At 41.3% G+C, this 23111-nt stretch overlaps 1 protein-coding gene across 1 annotated transcript in view; it reads left to right on the forward strand.

The window, feature by feature from the left end:
- RNF24 (ring finger protein 24) overlaps nt 1-23111 on the forward strand; it is a 145155-nt gene that overhangs the window by 97221 nt on the left and 24823 nt on the right. The window contains exons 3-4 of the mRNA XM_078678693.1: nt 17458-17500; nt 21740-21781. Of these exons, the coding sequence (XP_078534819.1) occupies nt 17458-17500; nt 21740-21781 (85 nt within the window). The remainder of the gene's footprint in view (nt 1-17457; nt 17501-21739; nt 21782-23111) is intronic.

Consider the following 23111-nt stretch of genomic DNA (forward strand, 5'->3'; position numbering starts at 1 on the left):
TCTGTATGCTTTAAAGCATTCTCCTTTTACAAGCAAATCTTGGACCACATTCTACAGCTCTTTGAGGATGCCCGTGGTGAGATACTTTGGGCTGTGCCAAATAGACGCTGCTTCGGAACCTACTGTAACTGTTCATGATTTAGTGTACTCTTTTTCTTACAACGAAGGCATCACTTCCACATCTGTGTCATTGGCTGCTGGTGAGCATTACTTTGTACCCGTTAACAACCAGGCATGGTCTTAGTTCAAGTTACAAGACTGTTTTTCACAGAACCAGTACCTACTGAAATTGCGGAAGCTAGGACCGACATCAAAACTTCTACCTTCGGATTATTTATAGTCATATTTAGGCTGAATGCTACCATTTCTAGGACTCTAAGATACTAATGTCTAATCTTATACAGACTACAGGCGTTAAATGGTTACCAGGCCAATGCAGAGATATCTAATCCGTATCGTTGGGCTTGTATCTAGAACTTAATTTAGTTCTTTTAAACTATTGTCATGGACGCCATGTCAGCAAATTGACCCAGTGGCATTCCACCTGATCCTTTTCTTTTCACTATGACTTGTCTGCAGAGAATCTGTGCATTAGAATTGCTGTGTCCACCTTTCGTTGTGATAAATAATTCCTTGTCCGATTTTCATTTGAGCTAGAAGGTTGTACTGCCTATTTTTTTTCTAGGACCGGTACAGTTCTTTTGTAAAAGAAGGCCTTCATAAGCTTGACTTAAAAAGTAAATGTAGATTGTTTTTGCGTAAAACTGACACTGAAAGAATGGCACTGCAGTTGTGTAAGTGTTTATATGCTTGTTTCTACAGGCTTTCTCATTACTAGAGGTGGACAGCGATTTCCGTTATTTCTTGTTTGCATTTGACTGGGTGTAACTCCATCCGTAAAGCACTTGGTGTCTTTCTGCTATAGACACAAATACCATGCTTGAGGGAATTCGAGAGACAAATTCTGTTCTTCTTATACTTTTATTCTTTTCATTCTTTACCTTTGTTCTGTTTTTCCTATCATTTTTCTATAATTTTATAAACTCTGTTATAATACTTAATGATCCCATTTGATTAGGCTATTTTAGAACCTTATGCGCGCATGTTTGCCTAACTTGATCTCTCACCGGGTGGCTACCGTTTATCGTGCTCCTGCAGTAGCCAGTGCGGGCGGGCGACACTTGTTTTTTGGGACCAGGACATCATCTAACTTTGATCCAGAGTAAAAGCGACAAAGGCAGAAAAGTGAGAAAAAAAGAGGAATTGAAAGATAGGAAATAAGTGACCAAGGGAGAAACCGGGATGTTAAAAAAAATGTATAGAGGGTGGTGGAAAGCAGAGGCATGAGTTGGAATCAAGATGAGGCAACTCTGGTATTCGGCAACCCCAGCATTCAGCAGCCAGCTTCTGAGAACCTTTTTCTCTCTTCTTATATTGTTTCTCAAATGAATCACTGGATGCCAGTGGGTAGATCTTTACTCATAACGTAGATTCTCATAAAGGATTCTTATGAGCCATTACCACAAAACTAGATTTTACACTTGAGTGATCATTGGTTCTAAAAAGCTGGCTGGTCAGTTGTAGTGTCACACTGCAGTATGACATTGCCATTTGTGCCATGGAGAGGAGTGTGCATTTATATCCAATTTTTCAAAATGTTTGGAGGGGGGGGGTGATTGACAAAATTTTATCTGAAGTGTGCACCTGTGTACTTCTCTGCATAAGTTAGTCATGTTGTCCTCAAATCCAAACCCAGGACTGAAGACTGCAGACTGGTCTATGGGGTTGAATGTCTAACCGCATTCTCAAGAAAAGTAAATTTATTTAAAATGTAAGATATTCTTGTTTATATTCTGCATAATGGGAAATCTCAACCATCATTACCTATGTGTGGCCTCACTTCACCCCTTTTCGTAACAGTTGGTTTATTCAGCTTGGTGTGTGAAGTGATATCTCTTTGTGCTCTTAGCTTCAGCTTGGTTTCCTGTTTTTTTATACTCCTTTCTGCACTCAGATTTTTATCGATTAGACAAGAATATTTTTTCCTAATTTCAATCCCGTTTATTTTGCCAAATATAAGGGCATTTTATTTGCAGTTTGTCTTTATGACTGGGTCTCTTTGCTCTGTATTCTTTTGTTCTGAACAATTAATGGCAGCAGAACTGTCTACTAAAACTACATTATTGCCACCCGAAATTAAAATCTTTTCATACAGCTGTAAAGAAGGCTTGGGATGATAGTATGCCCCCAGTCGCTTGACGATGCAAGATGCTCATCGCAAGGGGGCCAAAGGTAGTACCAAGGAGGAGGTAAGAAAATACGTTTTTTATAAAAAAAATATTTTAAAATACTCAGAATTATAGGGTTTGGAAAATGTTCATTCTGTGATAATGATCAAAATTCCTATTTCATCTCCTGGGCAGCACTGGGGGTAAGGTTGGCCAACCACTAGGTAATTTCTTTTTGTTATTGTTTTCACATTATATATGACGCATCATGGCTGTGGCCTCCGGATGGTAGGGTTTTAAAATCTTGATTATATTGTTGAGAATGCCTAGCACGCGAGCATTGATGGATATATTGCAACAAAAAAATGTAAACAAGATTGTGAAATTGTCTGTTTCAGAAATTCCTCAATTTGTAGCTTGTTTGCAAATGTTTGCAGAAACTGGAAAAATATAATATTCAACAGCCTGAGTTCACTAGCATCAATCTGATAAACAACAAATACCTCGACAGATAAGCTGAGACTGTTACTTAATGGAGACATCTGTGGGGTTTTGTAGATGCAGTATAGCCCTCCACAAGACTTGCAGGATTGTCAACTAAAATCTCCTGAAAAAACGTCATCAGTTTAGTTGCTTAAAATCCCAATGAAAAATTGCATTTTGCGCCAAAATGTGTGCTTTGCAGCCTCCGCAGTCTAAAAGTATGGTTAAACTTTAAGCCTTCAAAATGTCGGTACTATCGGTTTTCGTATAAAGCAGAGCATGATTAAACAGACTAGCTATGCTTTTTGTTGTACGTCTCTTGGTAACTATGTTATCCTGATGACTGAATCAGTGCTTATGACAGCCCTAAATAACTTGAGAAGGCGTGCCAATGGACGCAATCTTCCAGCTTTGGTGCTGTTGGACCTTGTATCCGCATTTAACACCGTTGACCGTCTCATAGACTCCTTTCGATCGGTATGCAAAAACGTCCTTTGCTTTGTACGGTTTTCATCTATTTTTAATCATCTAGCAGAGCTCTATCTAACCATCTTGATGGGAAATAACACTAAACTTTTTGTGAAAGGAGGTATGACCCTGAAAATGTATGGCGTAATGCACGATACATAGCATATTTTTCGTCCATGGATGGAAAACGAGGATTCCCATACCAGGGGAAATAGTATATTGGCCACCACACATTGTAGCTGTTGTTGTAGGTGGCATAGACTATATTTGGGAAACCCATATAGACACTACTAGAGTTTTCTGCTTTATATAACCTCATGGCTGCGATATTGTAAAAAGCAGAGGAGTGGCAAGACATTACTCAGGGTTCAAGTCACAGTAACCCTTGCTTTATTACACTTAACAATTTCTAGGGTGGGTGAGGGAAATGTATGGACTAAATTGTGCCTGTGATTACTCAGAAAATGTTAATCGATTGTACTGGAATCGCTCACGCCTCCGGTGCTAAGGCCAGGCCTCCTCATGGAGCAAATTGGTACATGTGCCAAATTTACATTTTTCGTGGACGCTTTCATTCTGATCAGTCATTTTGAAAAGTTGTATACAATTGAGATCCCTATAATTTATGGGTGTTAGTTGATTTCCCCTGCGGATATTCACTACCTGTGACGTCACTCTTAGTCTTCCCAATTTTGGTCATAGAGAGTTGGAGAAAAAAAATTATAGTTTAAATGTCAAGGAAACCAATGCGAGGCTCTTGGGTTTTCAAGATGCCAAAGTCCCCCTGCTGCAATGGTGCTGGGTAACAGTAGTGCCTCTTATCACTACCAGGGACCTCTCTTTTGAAATGTAAGCTGAATAATTGTTCACTCTTAACACACTTGGTATCTTCTGACCAACGAACCTCTGGGTATGTTAAGGAGCTTGGTGCGGCGTTAGCTCTTTGGCAGCTAATTAACAAATGTCCATTATTTCCTTTGAAGTTCTTGAACAAGTTTAACCAGCTATTTTTCGCTCCACATTTCCACATAATGTGGTTATTCAGTTGGTTTGTGGATTCAAATGGTCTACTGAGTTTTGAAACTTTTGAATCTTTGAAACTTTAGACTCACTGGTCCACGTTCTTCGACGCACCCCCAGTGTAGTCTTGTCAGGCAGTCTCTGTCTGTTGTCCATAGAGCAGTTTCTGCCGGTTGTCTGCAGAGCTGTCTGTTGGTTGCTTATAGAGCAGTCTCCACCGGTTGCCCAGATCTTGATTCGTGAAATTCAGATTGTTTCTCTAGTGAGGGCAAGAGTAGTGAATCTCTGATCCCTGTGCTTGGCCACCCCTGTGTGCCGAGATGCACAATTTTATTGTGAATGTCTTCCAAACGTTTTGAAATCCTTGGTAGTAAGTGCTGTATAAAATGTATCCTGATTTGCTAAATCACCCTGGGTTAGATACATAGGAATGCTATCCTAGTCCCAGCTAATACAAATGGAAACTTGTCACCTAATTTGTTGTAATAATCCATTAGTGAACAATTTAGCAATCATTTTTGAGTGCAAAGGAAATTTTGTCTGATGTGAGAGCACAATATTTCTTGCACACTGAAAATTCAAAGAGACTGTATCTGCTGTTAATTTTTTAATTTAACTTTTATCGTATTCCAGTTTATAAAACATACGTAGTACATATCTGCTGTGTGTTTTTTTTGTTTTGTTACTAACTTTGCCTGAGCTCGCAGAGTTTGGATGGTCACCACTGATGTCCCATAAAGGCCTCTGGACATGGAAGTAAAATTTGCTGGAAGGTAAGGAACGCCTGCTTGTTAACCTTGGACATTGCCCATGGGGAGCGAGCCAACACATCACCAGACTTCACTTCAAAACCTACTGCTCAAAACCGAAATGCCCAAAGTAGAACAATGTTTTCAATACATTGCATCCAGGGATCCCACATGAAATCTTACCTGTGCATATCTTACATTTTTGAATCAGAAACTGTATACTATTGTCTAAATGTATAATACGGCCTTTGATGTACGATATGTCACTGAACATGTATTTTACAGCTCACTAGAAAGGCACAACGACATGAACAGATTATCCAATGAGCTCTGAGAGCTGTTGCTCAAAGCTCTTGTCTAAAGCACTCTAAAAATATTTACTGTTTTGACTCCGAAACAAAGGCATTTAATTAAAATTATATTGCCTTTGTTTGTTATCTCAAACATAATAAATCTTAAAGCAAAATTACTTTGTTGGCCTGTGTTTGGAGAGACATAACTGGCTCTATAGATGGAAAATTCAAACAAGCAGCAGACCCGTATGGCAAGCTTAAAATGTCAAAATCAACTGACGTACTGGGTTAATCCTACAGGTTCTTAATAAGTCTCCAAATATATACGTAAAGCAAGTCATTTTGTAGACCAGAAATAACCCAGCATCACATTTCACAAGTGATATTCAAAGCATAATTCAAAGTGTCACTTGATGGTCCAGTGTAAGTTAACTAATATGTCAGAGGTTCAAAAGATATATATCCAGAGTGGAAGAGTTCTATTGACTCTGTGCTTCCCTACCAGTACCATTTCTGCAAACATGCATCCTTTGTGGAAAATGCTTTAGAGGGATACATTGCCATCACCAGAGAGTCCTGGCCTACGCAACCGACATATGCATCTGATCTCCATCCTCGTAAAACGTTTTTCCTGTGTATAAGAGGTGTCCAATCTGTGTTTATATTTTGTGATTGGATAATTTAATCCTATGCACTCTTCAATACATCTACTAGCAGATATCACCTACTTTGTGTCCTTATGGTCGGCCACGTTGTGCATCGAATGTCGTACGCAGCATTATTTGATGTGCAGTATGCCCGTGAACCCGCGTATTGCTCTGTTGTGTGCGGTGTTTATGGGTTATTTTCTAATTTGTTGTATTTTCAGTGGAAATATGCATCACTTAAGGGACTGTGCCAGATTTTCCTCGTGCTTATAAGCAATAATGGATTTTCGATGAGAATGTATTTTAATTTCTCATCACTGATCGATATCACTGTAGGCCCTTAATTACTTTCTTTAGTTCTGTCCGAGGGGGGTGATATGTAGCTACCAAAGATACTTATCTGTAGATTTGTATTGTAGCATTTCTGTTTGGAGACCAAATTTCCGACTGGATATCTCCGATCACGGTCATGCAAAGTCCTAGTCGGGAAAGCCTCCAACATCTTCCACACAGTCCATGCAAGTATGTGCTTTATTGAAGGATATCATTTTTGTAAGAGATACGATTTTGCTCAGATGAAATAAGGTCCTTATTGTCATTTGAAAATGCAGGGGGTAAGGATGCAGTGTCTCTCTCTCTCTCTTGCTCCACATGCTGAGCGCCGCTCAAGGGGGTTGATAGTGCCATAAGGTCATTTTTGCTTTTAAAAACCTCCACATTTAAGGGTGGATTCACAAACAAATGTTTTATACTTTGCAAAAGTAAATGCTGTTTTGATAAACAGCCTAATTTCTGAGACAACGCCAGGAAATTCAAAGGGGTTTGCCTTGGGATGGACTGGCCGAGGAACATGCATCTAGCAAAATTAGTTATGGAGACAAGCAGGCTGCATTCTTAGTACAGCATTATCTGCCCTATAACATTTCAATGCTGAGGGATGCAAGGCATAAGTTAAGGTAGTGCCTGGAGCCAGTCTTAAGCAGCAAAGTGATCCCATGATCCATCTGTGAACAGGTGCCTGAGGAAATTGTGCCCGGTTTTGAAGAAATCGCACTGTGTATAGCGGAAGTGGGCCGCCTAGTTCAGAAATACGGAGAAGACTGTGCCATGTCCTCTCCCTAGCTCATGTGCCAACTTGTATAGTCACCAAGTTGTCCATGTGTTGTAGACACCTAGAATTCTTCAAAAACGGTTGTGCATGTCTCATGCACCAGCACGTAATGGGATCATGATGGATCGCCTGGTGCTTACCAATGGTGGCCATTATTTGGACAGAAGGGTACCAATGTACAACAAAAGTGGTAGTCTCAGACAACTGGAGTAGAGAAAGAGACACTGCATCTTTAAATGATATCCTGTTGTTTACATGTGAGACTTTGATGAGGTTTTTTCTTCTAGACTGTGCTGCCTGTTTTACAGATTTCAGTCATTCATCGCCAAGAGTCTAAGGTTTCTAATAACGGAGGTAAATGTACAGAATGTTATTTTGCCCACAGCCCCACTCCCTATCATTTATAATGTTGTTATAACCTGTTACCATCACTGTAGAAGGGTACTTATTTTGTGATAAATCACCCGTTTTGATTCTTAAGACAAATTATTTTCCCTTAAACATACTATTTGTTCAATTTGTATGTGATTCCGCTGTTCTACTGGAGTATGAACATTTTCCTTACATTTAAGGCGTGTTTATTGCACAGTGTAAATGTATATTTTGTGACCTAATCTTGACACAAAAAAAATTCTAGTATATTGAGCCTAATGTTGAAATCCGCACGTGTTTGATAGTCGACAAGATACAGTAGTAATCTTATCTTTAGGTTGCAGCACAGACCTGCAAACAAGCTTTAAAGGGTGGCATACTCCCGCCCCACCCGCTCCCATATTCCCCCCCCCCCCCAACCTTTATTTGGCCGAGAAGAAATATCCCACAGTATTAATTTATTTCACGTTCACACAGGTTAATTAGGCAAGATTTTGTATCTCCATACTTCAAAAAGTTGAAGGGAGAATGGAATATCCTGCTTTTTTATTACCTGTTTGGGATCTGATTTATAAAAAAGCCTGGATGCTGTTCTGCTCTTTGTTTAGATTTTCAACATTTAGCTCTTCAGATATATCCAGCAGAACACATGGAAAGCTCAAAGTATCATAGATTTCAATGCATACAATCGCATCGGAAATATGCATTGTAACCGTTTTTGTTTTGACCTGAATATATTATTTCAGGTGGAAAATCCCTATTCCTAAAGAAAGTCCTTGTCAGTTATAGGGACGTTTGAGTGTTTTTATCACTCAAAACGCCCACTTACTCCAACAATAAATGGCACTAGATATACCTGCTCCTGTTCCCTTTGTTACACCTGCCATGCGACTACAGAAAATCTGCATGCTTGGTGATGGTGCCCAGGGGTATGATCCTATGGCAAACATAAAAGTTTGACATTTACACACGCCATTGGCTCTTTATCCAATCTTAAATGTCACTCTGCTGCTAAAACCGTTCAGTAAAAAGATTCAAGGTATTTTGTTGTAAAATTCACATGCTTTGTATATCAACGCTACTTAGTAGATTGAGAATGAGTAAAAATATCTGAAGTGGGCTGGCACCTGTAACTCTGATTCCACAAGTGAGCAGTTTCAGGCACTTCCGCGCCAAGGATCCACAAAAACTGTTCCTAAGCCGACAATGACCTACTATGTAGGGCCTTTAAGACTTCATTTGATTGCCACATACCTTCTGATTGCTGTGCCAGAGATGTTAAGCAACATGTCCCATTCGCCTTCTGAGCCCCTGTCCCAGATGTGTCCTAATGCAGCTCGAGCACCTGTATGGATAACCCCCTTTTTAGGTCTCGCCTGTCGATGCGCATGCGCATCGAGCAAGGCGAGAGTATTGCGAGTTATCCACTCTTTATCCACACTGCAAGGAATCGTGGCGATTCCTTGCAGTGCCCGTGACTTTTAAGGTCAATGCGCATGCGCATTAAGCTTATGCGCATGCGCATTGACCTTAAAAGTCACGGGCGCGTGCATGTCCGTCTTTGTTTACCCGCACCGCCCCCTCCCGCCGTGCCTCCCCTACTCTCCTCCCCCCTCCTCCTCTCCTCCCCTGCCTGCCTGCCGCTAGCCTTGTTTCCAATTATTTCTACACGCAGGCTCCATATCCAGTAGCGCTGCCTGTAAATATCGCGAGCGTTCCTCAGTCCGCCACTGCGGCTGTCCAGGTAAATAAATACAAAATGGTTGCTTGGGCGGGATCGTTAATGGGGCTGCATAGTACAGCCTGCATCTCTCCAATCCATGCATCTCTCCCCTTACCCAGTCTTCGGTTTCCAAACACGCCTCTACTGGTGCTTGCTTTTACTATTGTGCCGAAGATTATTGTGTCGCCGATTTCACGAAGCGCCTTCTGATTTGTTTTTAAGGGTCAGCATTCTAGTGTTGCCTGCTGTACCAGCACGCACGCACCATAGAGTCTGGCACTGTGTAGACTTGAATGCCCTGATCACGTGACCCGGAAATACCGAGCAATCTGGTTTGGCGCGCTCTGGCTTACCTATTTAAAAATAATCGGCCAAGACAAGCCCGTGTACACATCGAGGGAAGCGGGCAGACACTTTTGGTACCAGCGGCATGTAAGTAACCCTCCAGATTTTCCAGTTTGCTAATCTCCATTTTACTTTGAGGACATAGTGCGAAGCCGCATCACTCAGTTAAATTACCCGCTATTCGTTAACACCCTATCTTGGATGTATTTGAGTATATGATCTAGCTGCACTTATTGTTTGCGCCACGTCCCCACCACATTCCACTGCTTTACAAATATTGTGTTAATCTCCTGTTGATTTGGTTCAAAATCAATTGGCGCTCCAATCTTATTAGTGATCTGGTCAATATTCCTCGGTGTTGTGCCTCGTTTTATTAACCAGCGTGCGTTAGAGGGGTGTTTCAGTCTGCCGTGACAGCTGGTGTTGTGTGTTTTCGTTATCAGGGTCAATAGTACTTACTATCGACAATGGTTGTAATTTAAACAGTCTATAAGCAGTCCTCTGAAGTCATTAGATGTAGCTCACTCACCCTCACCCACACTCACCCTCACTCACCCTCAACCCCTCACTCACACTCACCCTCACTCACCCTCACTCACCCTCACCCACACTCACCCTCACTCACCCTCACTCACCCTCAACCCCTCACTCACCCTCACTCACCCTCAACCCCTCACCTACCCTCACTCACCCTCAACCCCTCACCTACCCTCACCCTCACTCACCCTCAACCCCTCACCCTCACTCACCCTCAACACCTCACCCTCACTCACCCTCAACACCTCACCCTCACTCACCCTCAACCCCTCACCCTCACTCACCCTCAACCCCTCACCCTCAACCCCTCACTCACCCTCACTCTCACTCATCCTCACTCACCCTCAACCCCTCACCCTCACTCACCCTCAACCCCTCACTCACACTCACCCTCACTCACCCTCACTCACCCTCAACCCCTCACCCTCACTCACCCTCACCCACACTCACCCTCACCCACACTCACCCTCACCCTCACTCACCCTCACTCACCCTCACCCTCACTCACCCTCAACCCCTCACTCACCCTCACCCTCACTCACCCTCAACACCTCACCCTCACTCACCCTCAACCCCTCACCCTCAACACCTCACCCTCACTCACCCTCAACCCCTCACCCTCACTCACCCTCACCCTCACCTTCACTCACCCTCACTCACCCTCACCTTCACTCACCCTCAACCCCTCACCCTCACTCACCCTCAACGCCTCACCCTCAACCCCTCACCCACCTTCACTCACCCTCACTCACCCTCACCCACCCTCAACCCCTCATCCTCACTCACCCTCAACCCCTCACCCACCCTCAACCCCTCACCCCCACTCACCCCCACTCACCCTCAACCCCTCACCCTCAACCCCTCACCCTCACTCACCCTCACTCACCCTCAACCCCTCGCCCACCCTCAACCCCTCACCCTCAATCACTCACCCACACTCAACCACACTCACCCTCACTCACCCTCACCCTCACTCACCTTCACCCTCACTCACCTTCACCCTCACTCACCCTCAACCCCTCACCCTCAACCCCTCACCCTCCCTCACCCTCATTCACCCTCAACCCCTCACCCTCACTCACCCTCAACCCCTCACCCTCACTCACCCTCAACCCCTCACCCTCAATCCCTCACCCTCACCCACACTCACCCACACTCACCCACACTCACCCTCACTCACACCCACACTCACCCACCCTCACTCACCCTCACCCTCACTCACTCACCCTCACTCACCCTCACTCACCCTCACTCACCCTCAACCTCATGCTAAAGATTTACAAAAAAAACCATTAACAATTCTAAAAGCACTAACTCTAATGCTGCGAGACCTATTGCATTTCTAATGCTTGTTAATGCACAGCAACCCAACTCTTGGTTGTACAAAGCAGCGGAAAAGTACCACGTTTAAGTTCCAGTGGGTAGACCAGCACTCTTTTCAAAGCTCCACGCCAAAAAACCCAACACAGGTATTGGGACTTAGTGCCTATCCAGCCATACCTATCCGGGGAGGATGTTCTGAATTATTCAAGTGGGGGAGTGAGGTCACGTTTAGAGCATTGAGCCTGTGGAAGCATGTCTTCAGATCACTGATGATTAGACCCCATTGGTAGGGGAATGTTTATAACTTCGTTCTAAAGTGCAACGCGATGGGCCAATCCTGATCCGAGGAATGATGTTTGTCCAGATCATAGGTGCATGGATTGAGAAGACTGGTCTCCTGGATTTAACCTTCCCTCTATGGTTTCAAGTTGCTTTTGCCTCCTGAGATAGTTCAAGTAATGCATTCACTGTGTTTCACACCTCAAAATGCAATCCTTTTCAGGGCAAGCTTAAGTCCGTGGGAATAAGACCACTTTTTTTGTACAAAGCGAGCATGTGTAACCTATATCTCACACGAAGGCTGGGCTACTTCTGTTCAAAAGTGTACACTTTTTTCAAAGAGCACAACTTCCTTGTGTCTGCGGTTGGGTTGGACCGAGATAAAAATAATTATGCATTGGCTCCCTATGAGTTAATGTTTAAAATGTAACCTCTTTGATTTAGTGGCTATTTCATAACTTCCAGTGGGTGACAGTGCAGTACGTAGGTCATGCTTCTAAATTATAATTTTGTTACGGATGTTGTTCCAGTATTCAGTAAATACCCAAGTAGTTGTGTGGGATCCTTCTGCCGTAGACTTTTAGGTATGCTGGTAAATATCCCTGAGAAAGTATGTGCTGATGTCAAGTTTAGTTTTTGTCCAAGAATACCACTTCTCGACCATGAAATACGTAATTATTTCTTTGTGGCTGCAGGGAACAGCCCAAAGTTGGGCAAATCTCAAACATGATTAGAGATCGGCAGGAGTTGCTTACCGAGTCAGCGTTTGGGACGTGAATATTGAACATTAAAGCGGATGCCATTTACGACGTGTGGTGAGACAAGAGTGGCGTTATTAAATAGAGAATGAAATATTTGTTCCTGACAACGACTAAGGCAACTCTGATATATTTTACACAGCATTCCCCTGATGAAGGTAAATTTTACCGAAATGCATTGGGAAGGAAGTGTAAATATGAAGGATTCATGAAGTAATGAACCAAGAATGATATTGGAAATATTCAGCAACAAGAACTGAAAATAGAATAAAGAAAAAAACAAGAAGAACTTACAAAAGATTGTTTTGTACTGTTTGTTTTTGTCGCATCAGTTTCTTCTATGTATATAACGAGTATGGTTACTTTGGAATGAGAAATCAGTTAAGCACAGTTAACAGTTAACAGTTGTCTTGTACATTATGTTATAACTGACAGGAGCCAGTCGGTTTTTAAAGACACCACCATAATCTAAAGAGAATAATTGGTAAAAGATAGTGAATATAAAAGATAAAAGAGGAGTGTGCGGGTTATTAAGTTTATATAGGTACAAATCTCAAACATGCCATGGGGGTCTCTTCTGCTGCCTTTAGACGTTCCTCTGATGAACTGCACATTCTAGGAAGAGAGGCAAAGCGCTTTTACCCAAAACTTTAGGTTACCCTACTTTCAAGACATTTAAGATGGAATTTAAGGTTGCAAAGTAAACGGCTATCGAGTAGTTATTCACGAACACATTATCGTAATGGGGACCTCAGACCTTTGAATACGTTTTGGAGCCCGAATAGTGTTTGACTGCTAAAGAAAGGAAACGTCTAGCTCCTGTGTATAGGTTCAGTTGGACTGAACCTCAGACTACTTTTTCTATTGAAGCGTTCTTCCCCATCCAGGTGGTGATGACTTTGTTCCATAAAAATGTCTATGACTGGACGTACCTTTCTTCAGTGGACGTAGCACACCACCCTGTTCAGAGGCACACAGGCATCTCTTTTCACTAAAGTCCCTAAAATACTTTGATAAGCTTTCTCTGGCTTTTAGTTAATACATTTATTTTCAATTTTTCTAAAGTAGTTTGGACTCTTTATTCTTTACTTTTTCTCTTTATTTTCCCCACTTACCAAGTGCTTCTTTGGAGTTAGACTGTAACCTTGGCCTGTGCTAATGTAAGAATTATTTTGTCTACCTGTATACAGTACCAATTTTAAGGTTTTAAGGCAAAGCTAGTTTTAGTGGAGCAATACCAGGATCTGCATACCGGCCCGTTTCCTAGCCCAGCAAGAATAATTATAACCGATGTTTTGCCAGGCATGGAGGTGAGCGTGTTGTTACTGCCTTGTAGGGGATTCAGCAGGCCTTGAAGCTGTTGATCAGAACGGGTTGCCAATACAGTTTCCAATGGCACTAGGTGTGAGTAATGTGGTGGTACTTTAGTCTTTTGATGAGGTAGGTAGTGGCATGCAAGAAGACTGTAATCTGTTCAGTGCAGCAAAAGTGGAATTGGGACTTTAGCAGGTGGCATTCTTGCAAGGACCATTTCTTCGATGCCTCTTCTGAAGTTCAAGCCTGAGTAGGCAAGAGGTCTGGTATAGATTGTATAATAATACTTGGAAACATGAGTTCTGAAGAAAAGGTCAGAGTCAGAATGGTTGTACATTTGCATTGTGAACCAGTCCAGATTAATGTCTGGCTACAGTTACTTTATCTGGATGTGTTTAATAGGTACGATGGGAAGAGTCATACATAAAGAAGGAGCTGTTCTCTACCCCCTTCCCCCCCTAATGCTTTCAGGTGGTGACAGTGTAATAAGTAGAATATGTTGAATAAAAGGGCAGTCTGGTTACTTTTGAAACCCGCAAGGTTTAAGGTCTAGTTTCATGCATTTCCCTCAATTTGAAGCCCTTAAGGTTGCCATCAGAATATTTTGACCTGCACCTGTAGATTTCAGGAGTGTGCAAAACAAGGGTATTTATGGCGAGTATTGATTGAGCTGCAAAACTGTTGTCACAGGTAAGTAACTTGTCCTTTTTAGGTCACACTTAGGCAGCACATGCACCCTGTCTTTTTGAGACATGCTGTATCTACAATATAGACTTCAAGCACCGCCCATCTGTTTCATTGGTTCCTCTTACTGTCCTTTTAAATTCTGGCTTTCGATTGGTGAAATGGCTTATAAATCCCTCCTTTTCAAGTTTTGTAACCTCCCATATGCACTGCCCCTGTTACATGTGCTCTTACACTTGTTATTTCCGATACTTTCGTAGTTCTATTTATTTGTTTTATTTTTTTTCGGCCTGTTTCCACTCATGTGGTGAGAAGTGTTCATGTTTACTTCATGCGCTGGCTTGTTTTGTTTACCCTTGTGTGCGATCATGCAATCGTTTTTTTCTGTGTTCCACAGTGGGTGCTTTCAACATGGCTGTTTACGCGTATGTGCGCTCATGCGATTCTTTTTTCAAGGTTCCACTGTGGGTGCTTTGAACGTGGCTTTTTACAGTTCAGGGTTATTGTTCTTATTTAGGCGTCAGCATGCCGGACGCTTCAGCTCTACAACTCAAAAAATAGCTTGTCCGCTCCCTAAAATGTGTATGCTTATCTCTAATGGAGACGGATTTATTCTAGGTTCCACGGCAGGTGCTTTGAATGTGGCTCTAGCGAGCCTCCCGTTCAGTTGAACAGTGTTTGGTGCATTAAACTGATTTCAGCCACCAGGACTGTACTCTACTCTAGCTTTGAATACATCACTGCTCCAATGACATCCGGGAAGTGATGCATACACCTCAACTTCAGAGGACTATCGTTTTCCTTACAACTGGCCAGTCTACATTCTGGTTAAGTCGAGCATTCAAGATGCTTGTGGTATATAGAGGTCAAGCGATGTCCCCTGATGTCCTGCTCACCTCTTCGTTTTCGGCTCCCCCTCTTCTACATTCATCTCGATATTTCTGCTCCTCTTTTTGTGCACCCATTCTTTGTCCCCTGCTCCTCCTCTACTCCAGTTCATGTTTCATCACTGACCTCAGGGCAACTCGTTCCTTCTTTTCTCCGCTCCCCCTCGGTACTTTTATCCACATGAGTCAGCATTCGGCGCTACCTTCTCTTGTTCTGCAGCAGACCTTCAGCAAGTGAAGCGCACTACTGTAGTGCGGCTTCTTATAAAGTGCGCTTGCCTATCCTGCTGTTTTTGTTAAGTCTCCTTTTAGTCAAGCATCTTCTTGGGATAAACAACAAGGTAATTTTGCATTTCAAATCCCTCAGTTTTTAAAGTATTTTTATCGCAGTATAAAACCAAGGCTGCAAATTGCACAATGTAATGAGAAAACGTAGACTGGATGGCCTCCTCGCACATGGACTTCAGGACACTCAAGAGCTCTGAAACATTGCTTCTGCAGTGTTACTGTGCGAGAGATGTGCAGCGGGACAAGAGGGAATGTATTGCTCAAACCACAATATAGTGTTTTTGGTTTTGAGACACTTTGCACATTATTTATGCACATTTTCATCTGCATTAATTAATGATTTCAGTGGTAATTTGACATTATAGCAACTGACAAATTATCTTGGAAATCTTTAACAACTTACCTAATCAACAAAAGCAACTGCATTCGAGTAAAATTGCTTTTTAAAGACCATATGAGCCACATCTCGGGATCTAATTATATATTTCTAATATTATGGTATTTTAAAGATCCCTGAGTAGTCATCTCATGTAAGTGGCATAACATGCCTCATGCAGCCTTCAACGGTGTCACTTTTGGTAAACATTGGCGAGACCTATTGGCTTTACCAATGCTTGTTTACATGTAGGAGTGGATTAAAACAACATGCAGATCAGTTGGCAAAATAATTCTTTCTCTTGTTGGTAATGGACCATGACCTTAGAAAAAACAGCTGAACATGGTGGACGCCAGTGAAGGTTCAACGTCTTGCGTATCCGTAACACTCCGTCTTTTAGTTAACTCTGTTGAGAGGGCTGTTTTTCAGGACTAAATCATGCAAACAGTCTCCTCACCTGGAACATACATACGTGTTTCATTTGTAAAATGGATGCTGATGAAAACCTTAAGCTGTGTAACTAAATTCATTGAATGCATGGGGCGGACTAATACTTTTGGTGTGGCACCTAGATACACTTTGCAGCTGGATAATTCTGTCTTCACCATAATTTTCTAACATTACTCCGATAAAGCGAGAAACCTAGAAATAAGAGTGGACTTGGTTGCTAAACTTAAGGAACGTTTTGATGAAGAGGTGGCAATGATCTCACGAGTTGCACACCACCAGCAAAGCTTTGAACACATTTTTTGAATCCTATCCATAACGCGTCTTGTCCAGTAGAGCTCTCAACAGAGGGTTGAGTCAGAAAAAGTGACAGAGAGATTCAGTGGAAGCCAGCAGATGTGCTCCGAGTTATGGTCATATAGATGCCTGCGAAAAGCACTAGCTCTAAACCTTGCTCTCAACCATTCCATCATCTATCAGACCAAACATGTATCTAAGTGGTCTTCAAATTCTGGGACTGTTCCCTTTTTTTGGAGGGAGTGAAGGGCTGCAAGACTTGTAAAAACATTGGAAAGTTTGACAATTTATTTTATATGGTGGGCCGATCAAACTGGATTTGTTTTCCCTCAGTGGAAGTTCAGCAGGAAAAGTTTGAAGACCACTGGCGTGCATAATGAGAAAGTTTCCCTTGTGGGTACATCTACCGCAAAGCTTGCACTGCCCTTTCCATCTACATGACAATTGTTCTGGATTTGCATTTATGTATTATTTCTGTTTGTTGGATTTTGTATACCACTAACTCGGCAAAGCCTTGCATTAAAATTGCATTTGAATCTAAAAAATAAAATAAGAAGAGGCGTGGTTTACTGCTAGGCATTTTTTCCACAGTTTTCCAATTACACCGTGAACTGCGACCTCCTTTGTGGTTATTTTATTTCCACACGCAAAGAAAATAACTTTTGTTAACCTTGTACTTTACACAGGCATCGCCTTGTGATACGGTTTTACAGTTTATATGTATTCTATAGTGTGCGGTGATTGTTAGTTATTTACTGTGATTCCCTCTAAACGCAGACGCTCAGGATTCCACACCAAGTAATTATTTTTACTTTCTTTATCTTTCAGACTAAGACACCAGGCGCACAAAGAATTGTATGCGTACAAGCAGGTAAGGTTATGCATTTCAACCACCTAGTTTTGCCTCCTAGAAATACAGCTGTGGCTTTACTGTGAATTTGTAGTAGCATATTACAAAACCATCAGCACCCAAGACTGCTGGATTATCTGACAGCCGTTGGAAAGTTGTCTCCCAGATCATGCATGCCTGACCGGAAGTTCAGTTGACAGTTATGTTTGTTTTTTTGTGTGTTTTTTTATTTTTCTTTACCGTTTGTAGGTAATGGGATTTGGGACACTTTTAAATTACTGTTTAATCAAAATAACACCTGAAACCAATTATACCCATGAGAAATTTGCAGCGTTAACCATTCACAAAACTAGTGACATTCTCAGTGCCCCATTATGCAGTTTTAAGTGTTTCACCAGGAGGCTTATTCTGCTCAAGCCACTCAATTTTCGGTATATTGTGTGCCATTTTTACACGTCACTAGGCCTCCATTGCTTGAATATACCAGCATACCACATGTTATGCCATTCGCATAATTTCACATAATTTTCACAGAAAACAAAAATAGCATGAATTTGCACACTCCTAAAACCAATGTGGCGATTTCTACACCAGTTCACACAACATTGCAAGCCAGTTCCAAATTGCGACTAGAATGGACTGGAATTTCCTCAAAAGGATAAGATTATTCTTATGAATCTCGTCTCCATTTAGATTTTTTTTTTATATACACCATAGAAGTGACAGTTGGTTTTGAAAGCCAGACCTAACGTCGTAGACAAAAATATTTCAATTTCCTAACTTTATTCCAATTTCTCCTAAGTGCTCTCACTGCAGAGCCCTTGTGCAACTTGTTAGCAAACAAAGAAGAAAAAGCGAAACCTTCCTGTCTGTCTCCGAAGAGTTTTTGACGTCTGACGGCAGACTGCTAACAAGGCGGCCATTTTGTGAGCTCTTAATGGTGCTTAACACCTGCCTACTGAGAATTGAACTCAGGCCAGCAAACATAAAAAAAGACCATGTGTCAATAGCACTGGGTTATTTACTTACTAAACCAATGGGGTGTGAACTGCGGCACGTGATACACTTTTTTCATTGGTATTTCAACTTTTTTCTAAATACTCCGCTCTTAACCACTTATCTTTGTGCCTGTTGATAGGCAGCAGGCTTCAGACACAAACGCGTAGCGAATCCGCTTGTGGCAGAGTTTTAACTACACATTAATAAAGTGTCTGCATATGTACTCCATTCTCTATGGCTTACTGGTTCTAGAATCTTCAAGCAATGTTTCGCTTTTAAGACAAAGTACATATAGCTTCTCTCATAAAAGTGCTGATCGAACTGGAGTTGTAATCGTCAGTGCTGTGTTCATCTTACTTCATTGAATGTGATCCCTTCCTAAGGCGATTAGATGACTCCATTTCACCGGGACCACCATTTTTCCATTTATGGCTTTTACCCATCATTATCGGGTGTGCTGGTCAATTTAGTTCCATTAAAATGGACATAAACTAAAACTACTAGAATGAGGAGAACCATCACACCTTCCACACATAAATCATCAATGGGAGCTTTAGATCTGGGTACACCATCATCATGAACAATTACACACAGTCCCAGATTAATAACTGCTCATCCTCTTCGCCAGAAACAACATTAACTCTTCAACACCACTTTTCACGTGGTAACGAAAACACTTCGAACCTCAGCTGACCAAGGTTCAGCACGTCCAATCCCAAAATTTCTTAAATAGTGAGGATCTTGTGCAGCTACTTCCAGAGCTTGCCGCAGTTCAGCTCTACTGGAAACCAGATACCAAACTTTGTACAGTAAGGAGGATGCACCAAGGAAAAGTCAATTTTCTCTAAAAGTATATTGAAAGTATCTTTATTGTCATCAGTACAAATTATACATCAGCCTTCGCCAACTTAAGTAAACGTCCAAACAATCTGAGAAGTAGACTGCTTGTGCCTAGACCTTCAAGCTTTGAATACTTGTAAACGAAGAATCGTTGGTACCGTCGGTGTGTCTTATCAAGGATACTGGCTGTTCCCATTGGTTATCATCATTACCGATATCGTGTGATTAACCTATTCTGAGACGGATTTGTCTGAAGGTTTAGGCACAAGCAATCTACTTCTTAGATTGTTTGGACGTTTGCTTACAACATTGATAGATACCCCCATAGCATGTTTTGAGCTCGGGCAACTTTCGCCATTATTTATTGAAAGAGCCCTGATGAAGTTCCGTCGGTGGAACGAAACGCGTTGGCTGAGGCTGATGTCCAATTTTTACTGACGACAATAAAGATACTTTCGACATACTTTTGGAGAAAATTTACTTTTCCTTGGTGCACCTTCCTAACTGTACAAACCTCTTTTCACGGGAATTACGACACATTAGCGAAATTTCCAATTACACCACACTTGATACAAACTTCCATTTTCGCAGGGCACATCTTAAAAGAAGCAATATGGTTTATTGACCCACACCAAAAACATGCACCATCACTACCATGGACACTTTTCTTCCTAGATATGAACACTTTTTCATCTTTGCTTTTCTTGGCCCCACAGTCTCTTTTTCTTCCTGCGAGTTATTTAATACTTTAGCAAAACCATCAATGCCCCAAGATAAGCATCAAGAGCCCCAAACCATTCTTTACATCTAATAGGAGGTTCACCTAGAAATTGTGAAAATGGAGGTGGTGGATTTATAGACTGCATGTGGTCACTAGAAGTCTCCTGAAAAGGCAAATAACACAGGCTTCAATACTGAGAAAACGCTCTATGTACTATAGAGATAATGCTATTAAGGTATACTCCTTACATTTCCTAGGTCACTCTTCTGTACTGACCTTGAGACATAATTGAATATTGCTTAAAGCACATTTTACGGGGCAGAGCCATAACTCTTTTTCCAGTGGTTCTTCCTAAGTTCCTCCAATTTTATCAGGCTACATACAGGAAATGTGGATTGTCGAACATACTTATGCATGTTATTTCATCCTGGTGTTTCACAGATAATAACAGACCTTTTCTATAACGAAATCCACAGCTAAATGTAGCATACCTTTACATTTTCGACGGTGCCCAGTGGGACAAAATGAACCAGTCTTTTGATGATTTCTGAGTTATTCATTTGGGGAAAATGTTGTATTTGTAATTGTCAAAAACAAGCTTTGTCAGCTGGAGATGAAATGTAAACATCAGCTGCAGCCTCTTTTTTCATCCATTACAAAGTCTTGTAGCTACCCCAGCTCTTTCCGAAATTGTATAAAGTGGCAGAGCTGGTGTTCCTTTTGGGCAAGCTTTGGGCTATACTTAATGTAGGCAGGACTGTTCCTGCTGGATAAACAGACCAAAATGCCATTAGTGTTTATTTATTTATTTATTTATTTAAACTGAGATCATATAGTTTTCGGGTTAATATGTATAAACGCCTCAAGTAAGCTGTAAAGAAACTGATTTAATAAATCACATTGGCGATCTTTTCTACACTGCCAGCTCTGAAGTGGTATGCTCAACATATCAAGGTCAATGCCCCCTGTCACACCAAACTTCTTTGTCAGTGAGTTAAGTTATAACACTTACCTATTCTCAAGATAGAACTGAAATCAAGAGAGAGTGACAATAACCACATCATGCATCCATTATTATAGTCATATAGCCCGCTGTCGAGAGCTATACAGGTCGTTAAAGGCCCTGAACCCAAGTTATAGGCCTGAACGCAACCAGTATAGCCTGAGGCAGAAGGGCAATAAGGCTATTAGAACATTCCACCCACTAAGGTTATAATGTTCTACATTTAAAAGGGAGAAACACAAATCATAGCATTAGAATGTTCGAGCAGAAGGCTTATACCAGCAATTGTAAGCCCGGAGCCACACCATTGTCTTAAATTGGAGCACTCAACACTCCAGTGTTGTAATAAAAAAATACATAGATAAACTACACATAACTTGATTTAAAAACAAAGAGAGGTAAAAGTGCTTGAGGGCACAGGGGTTCGCATGTGGAGAAAGAAACACCATTCTTCGATTTCATAGTGATATTGAGCACAAGAAGGATTTTTCTGTGGAGTATCTTTCTTCATAAAATAAAAAAGCTTTATGTTTAGTAGTCCCTGTCTATGTAATCTAATTTCAAACACTGTGTAACCTATATAGTGACACTGTTTTATGCATTTTACAATCAAAGTTAAAGCATGTTCTCAGATGGAAATCGTGAGTATGGCGGAAATGTAGAGCTTCAACTAACACTGTGTCTGCTTCTGTTGTAGGTTATACTAAAAGAAAAAGTGAAAGAACTAAACCTCCATGAGGTAGGACTTTCTAAAATATTATCTTTCCTCTGCTCATATTGACTATCTTGTTTATTTTGTTAGAACTGGGTAAATGTTATTAATATTTTAATGCATGTGTAAAAAAGCGTAATTTTTAAGCATGTTCCTCGACAGAAATGCCATCAATATGATAAACTTTTCATATCAGCAAATTACCTTTTAGGTGGCTGTGTTTGTGGGCCACATTCTGGTGGGTTAAACAGAAAAATACAGTCCACTCCAAAAACGTTGACGTTTGTGCATATTTATCAACCTTGACAGTGCTCATAGCTTTACTCCTGTCCAGGAAGGACAGGATCCATAGGCTGATTCACTAAAGCATATAGGAGTATGGGAAGTAGTACTACAGGAGGACTCTTTTACTTACATTTTATTTTATATGCCTGTTTGTTTTCTACATTGTATTTTATTTTACTTGCCTTTGTGAATTGTCACGAAACTTTCTACTTCCTATTAGTAAAAGTGCAAAGAGAGCTAAGTTCTTTACATTTGTGCCAATTGTATATGGGTATTCTCTGAGTATTCCAATTTCAGTTCAATTTTAGATGTTTTGGGGTCAATTCACAGATTTATGTAGATGAGCACTACAGCTTACACTTCATGTGCTCCAAAATATCCTTGTGATTATGCTTAAATCTTTTTTATGGTCCGGCTTGACAGCACAGCTGTCACCAAACAATTATGTGAGCATCACTAGAGAGGGACATTGGCTCCGCCCACATGTTGTGATCTAGGAGTGCATGTTTTGACTGGGCAGAAGTTGTCTGCTTCCAGAAAAGGCCCTAGCTGTGATCAATATGTTTATTTATTCAGCTGCCAAAGCTTCATCTTTCAAGGGAAAGCAATTAAAGTGTCTTAGATAAGTAGATAATTTATGTTCTTCTCTGGCAGCAGCACAGATAGGAGGATTACAGTCATTAATTTACATGGATTTGTAGGTCTAGCTTGACAGGACAACTGTCACCTGATATCCCAAATCCAATATTATTTTACAGTTCTTTGCTTCCACACAAGTACCTGTCCATTACCATGCTATTTACTTGTAAAGCATCACATTACCATACAACATTCCTTTAGAGCCAGACCCTTTGGCACTGCCAATGCTTGTTTAAGATAGGACTGGAGAGGCCACATCCCAGAAATCAGAGGGGTTGTAAGGGAATGCTTTCTTTATGGAGTAAATATTTTCTTAGTGGAGAAAATAAATCGAGTGTAAATGAACTTTTGAAATCCATTTTAGACTAGAAATCCACAGCGGTATCTACTTTATTTACTTAGCAGAAATAGTTATTAATGGGTGTGACCTGGC

This window comes from Lissotriton helveticus, chromosome 2_2, assembly GCF_964261635.1.
Source record: "Lissotriton helveticus chromosome 2_2, aLisHel1.1, whole genome shotgun sequence".
NCBI lineage: Eukaryota > Metazoa > Chordata > Amphibia > Caudata > Salamandridae > Lissotriton > Lissotriton helveticus.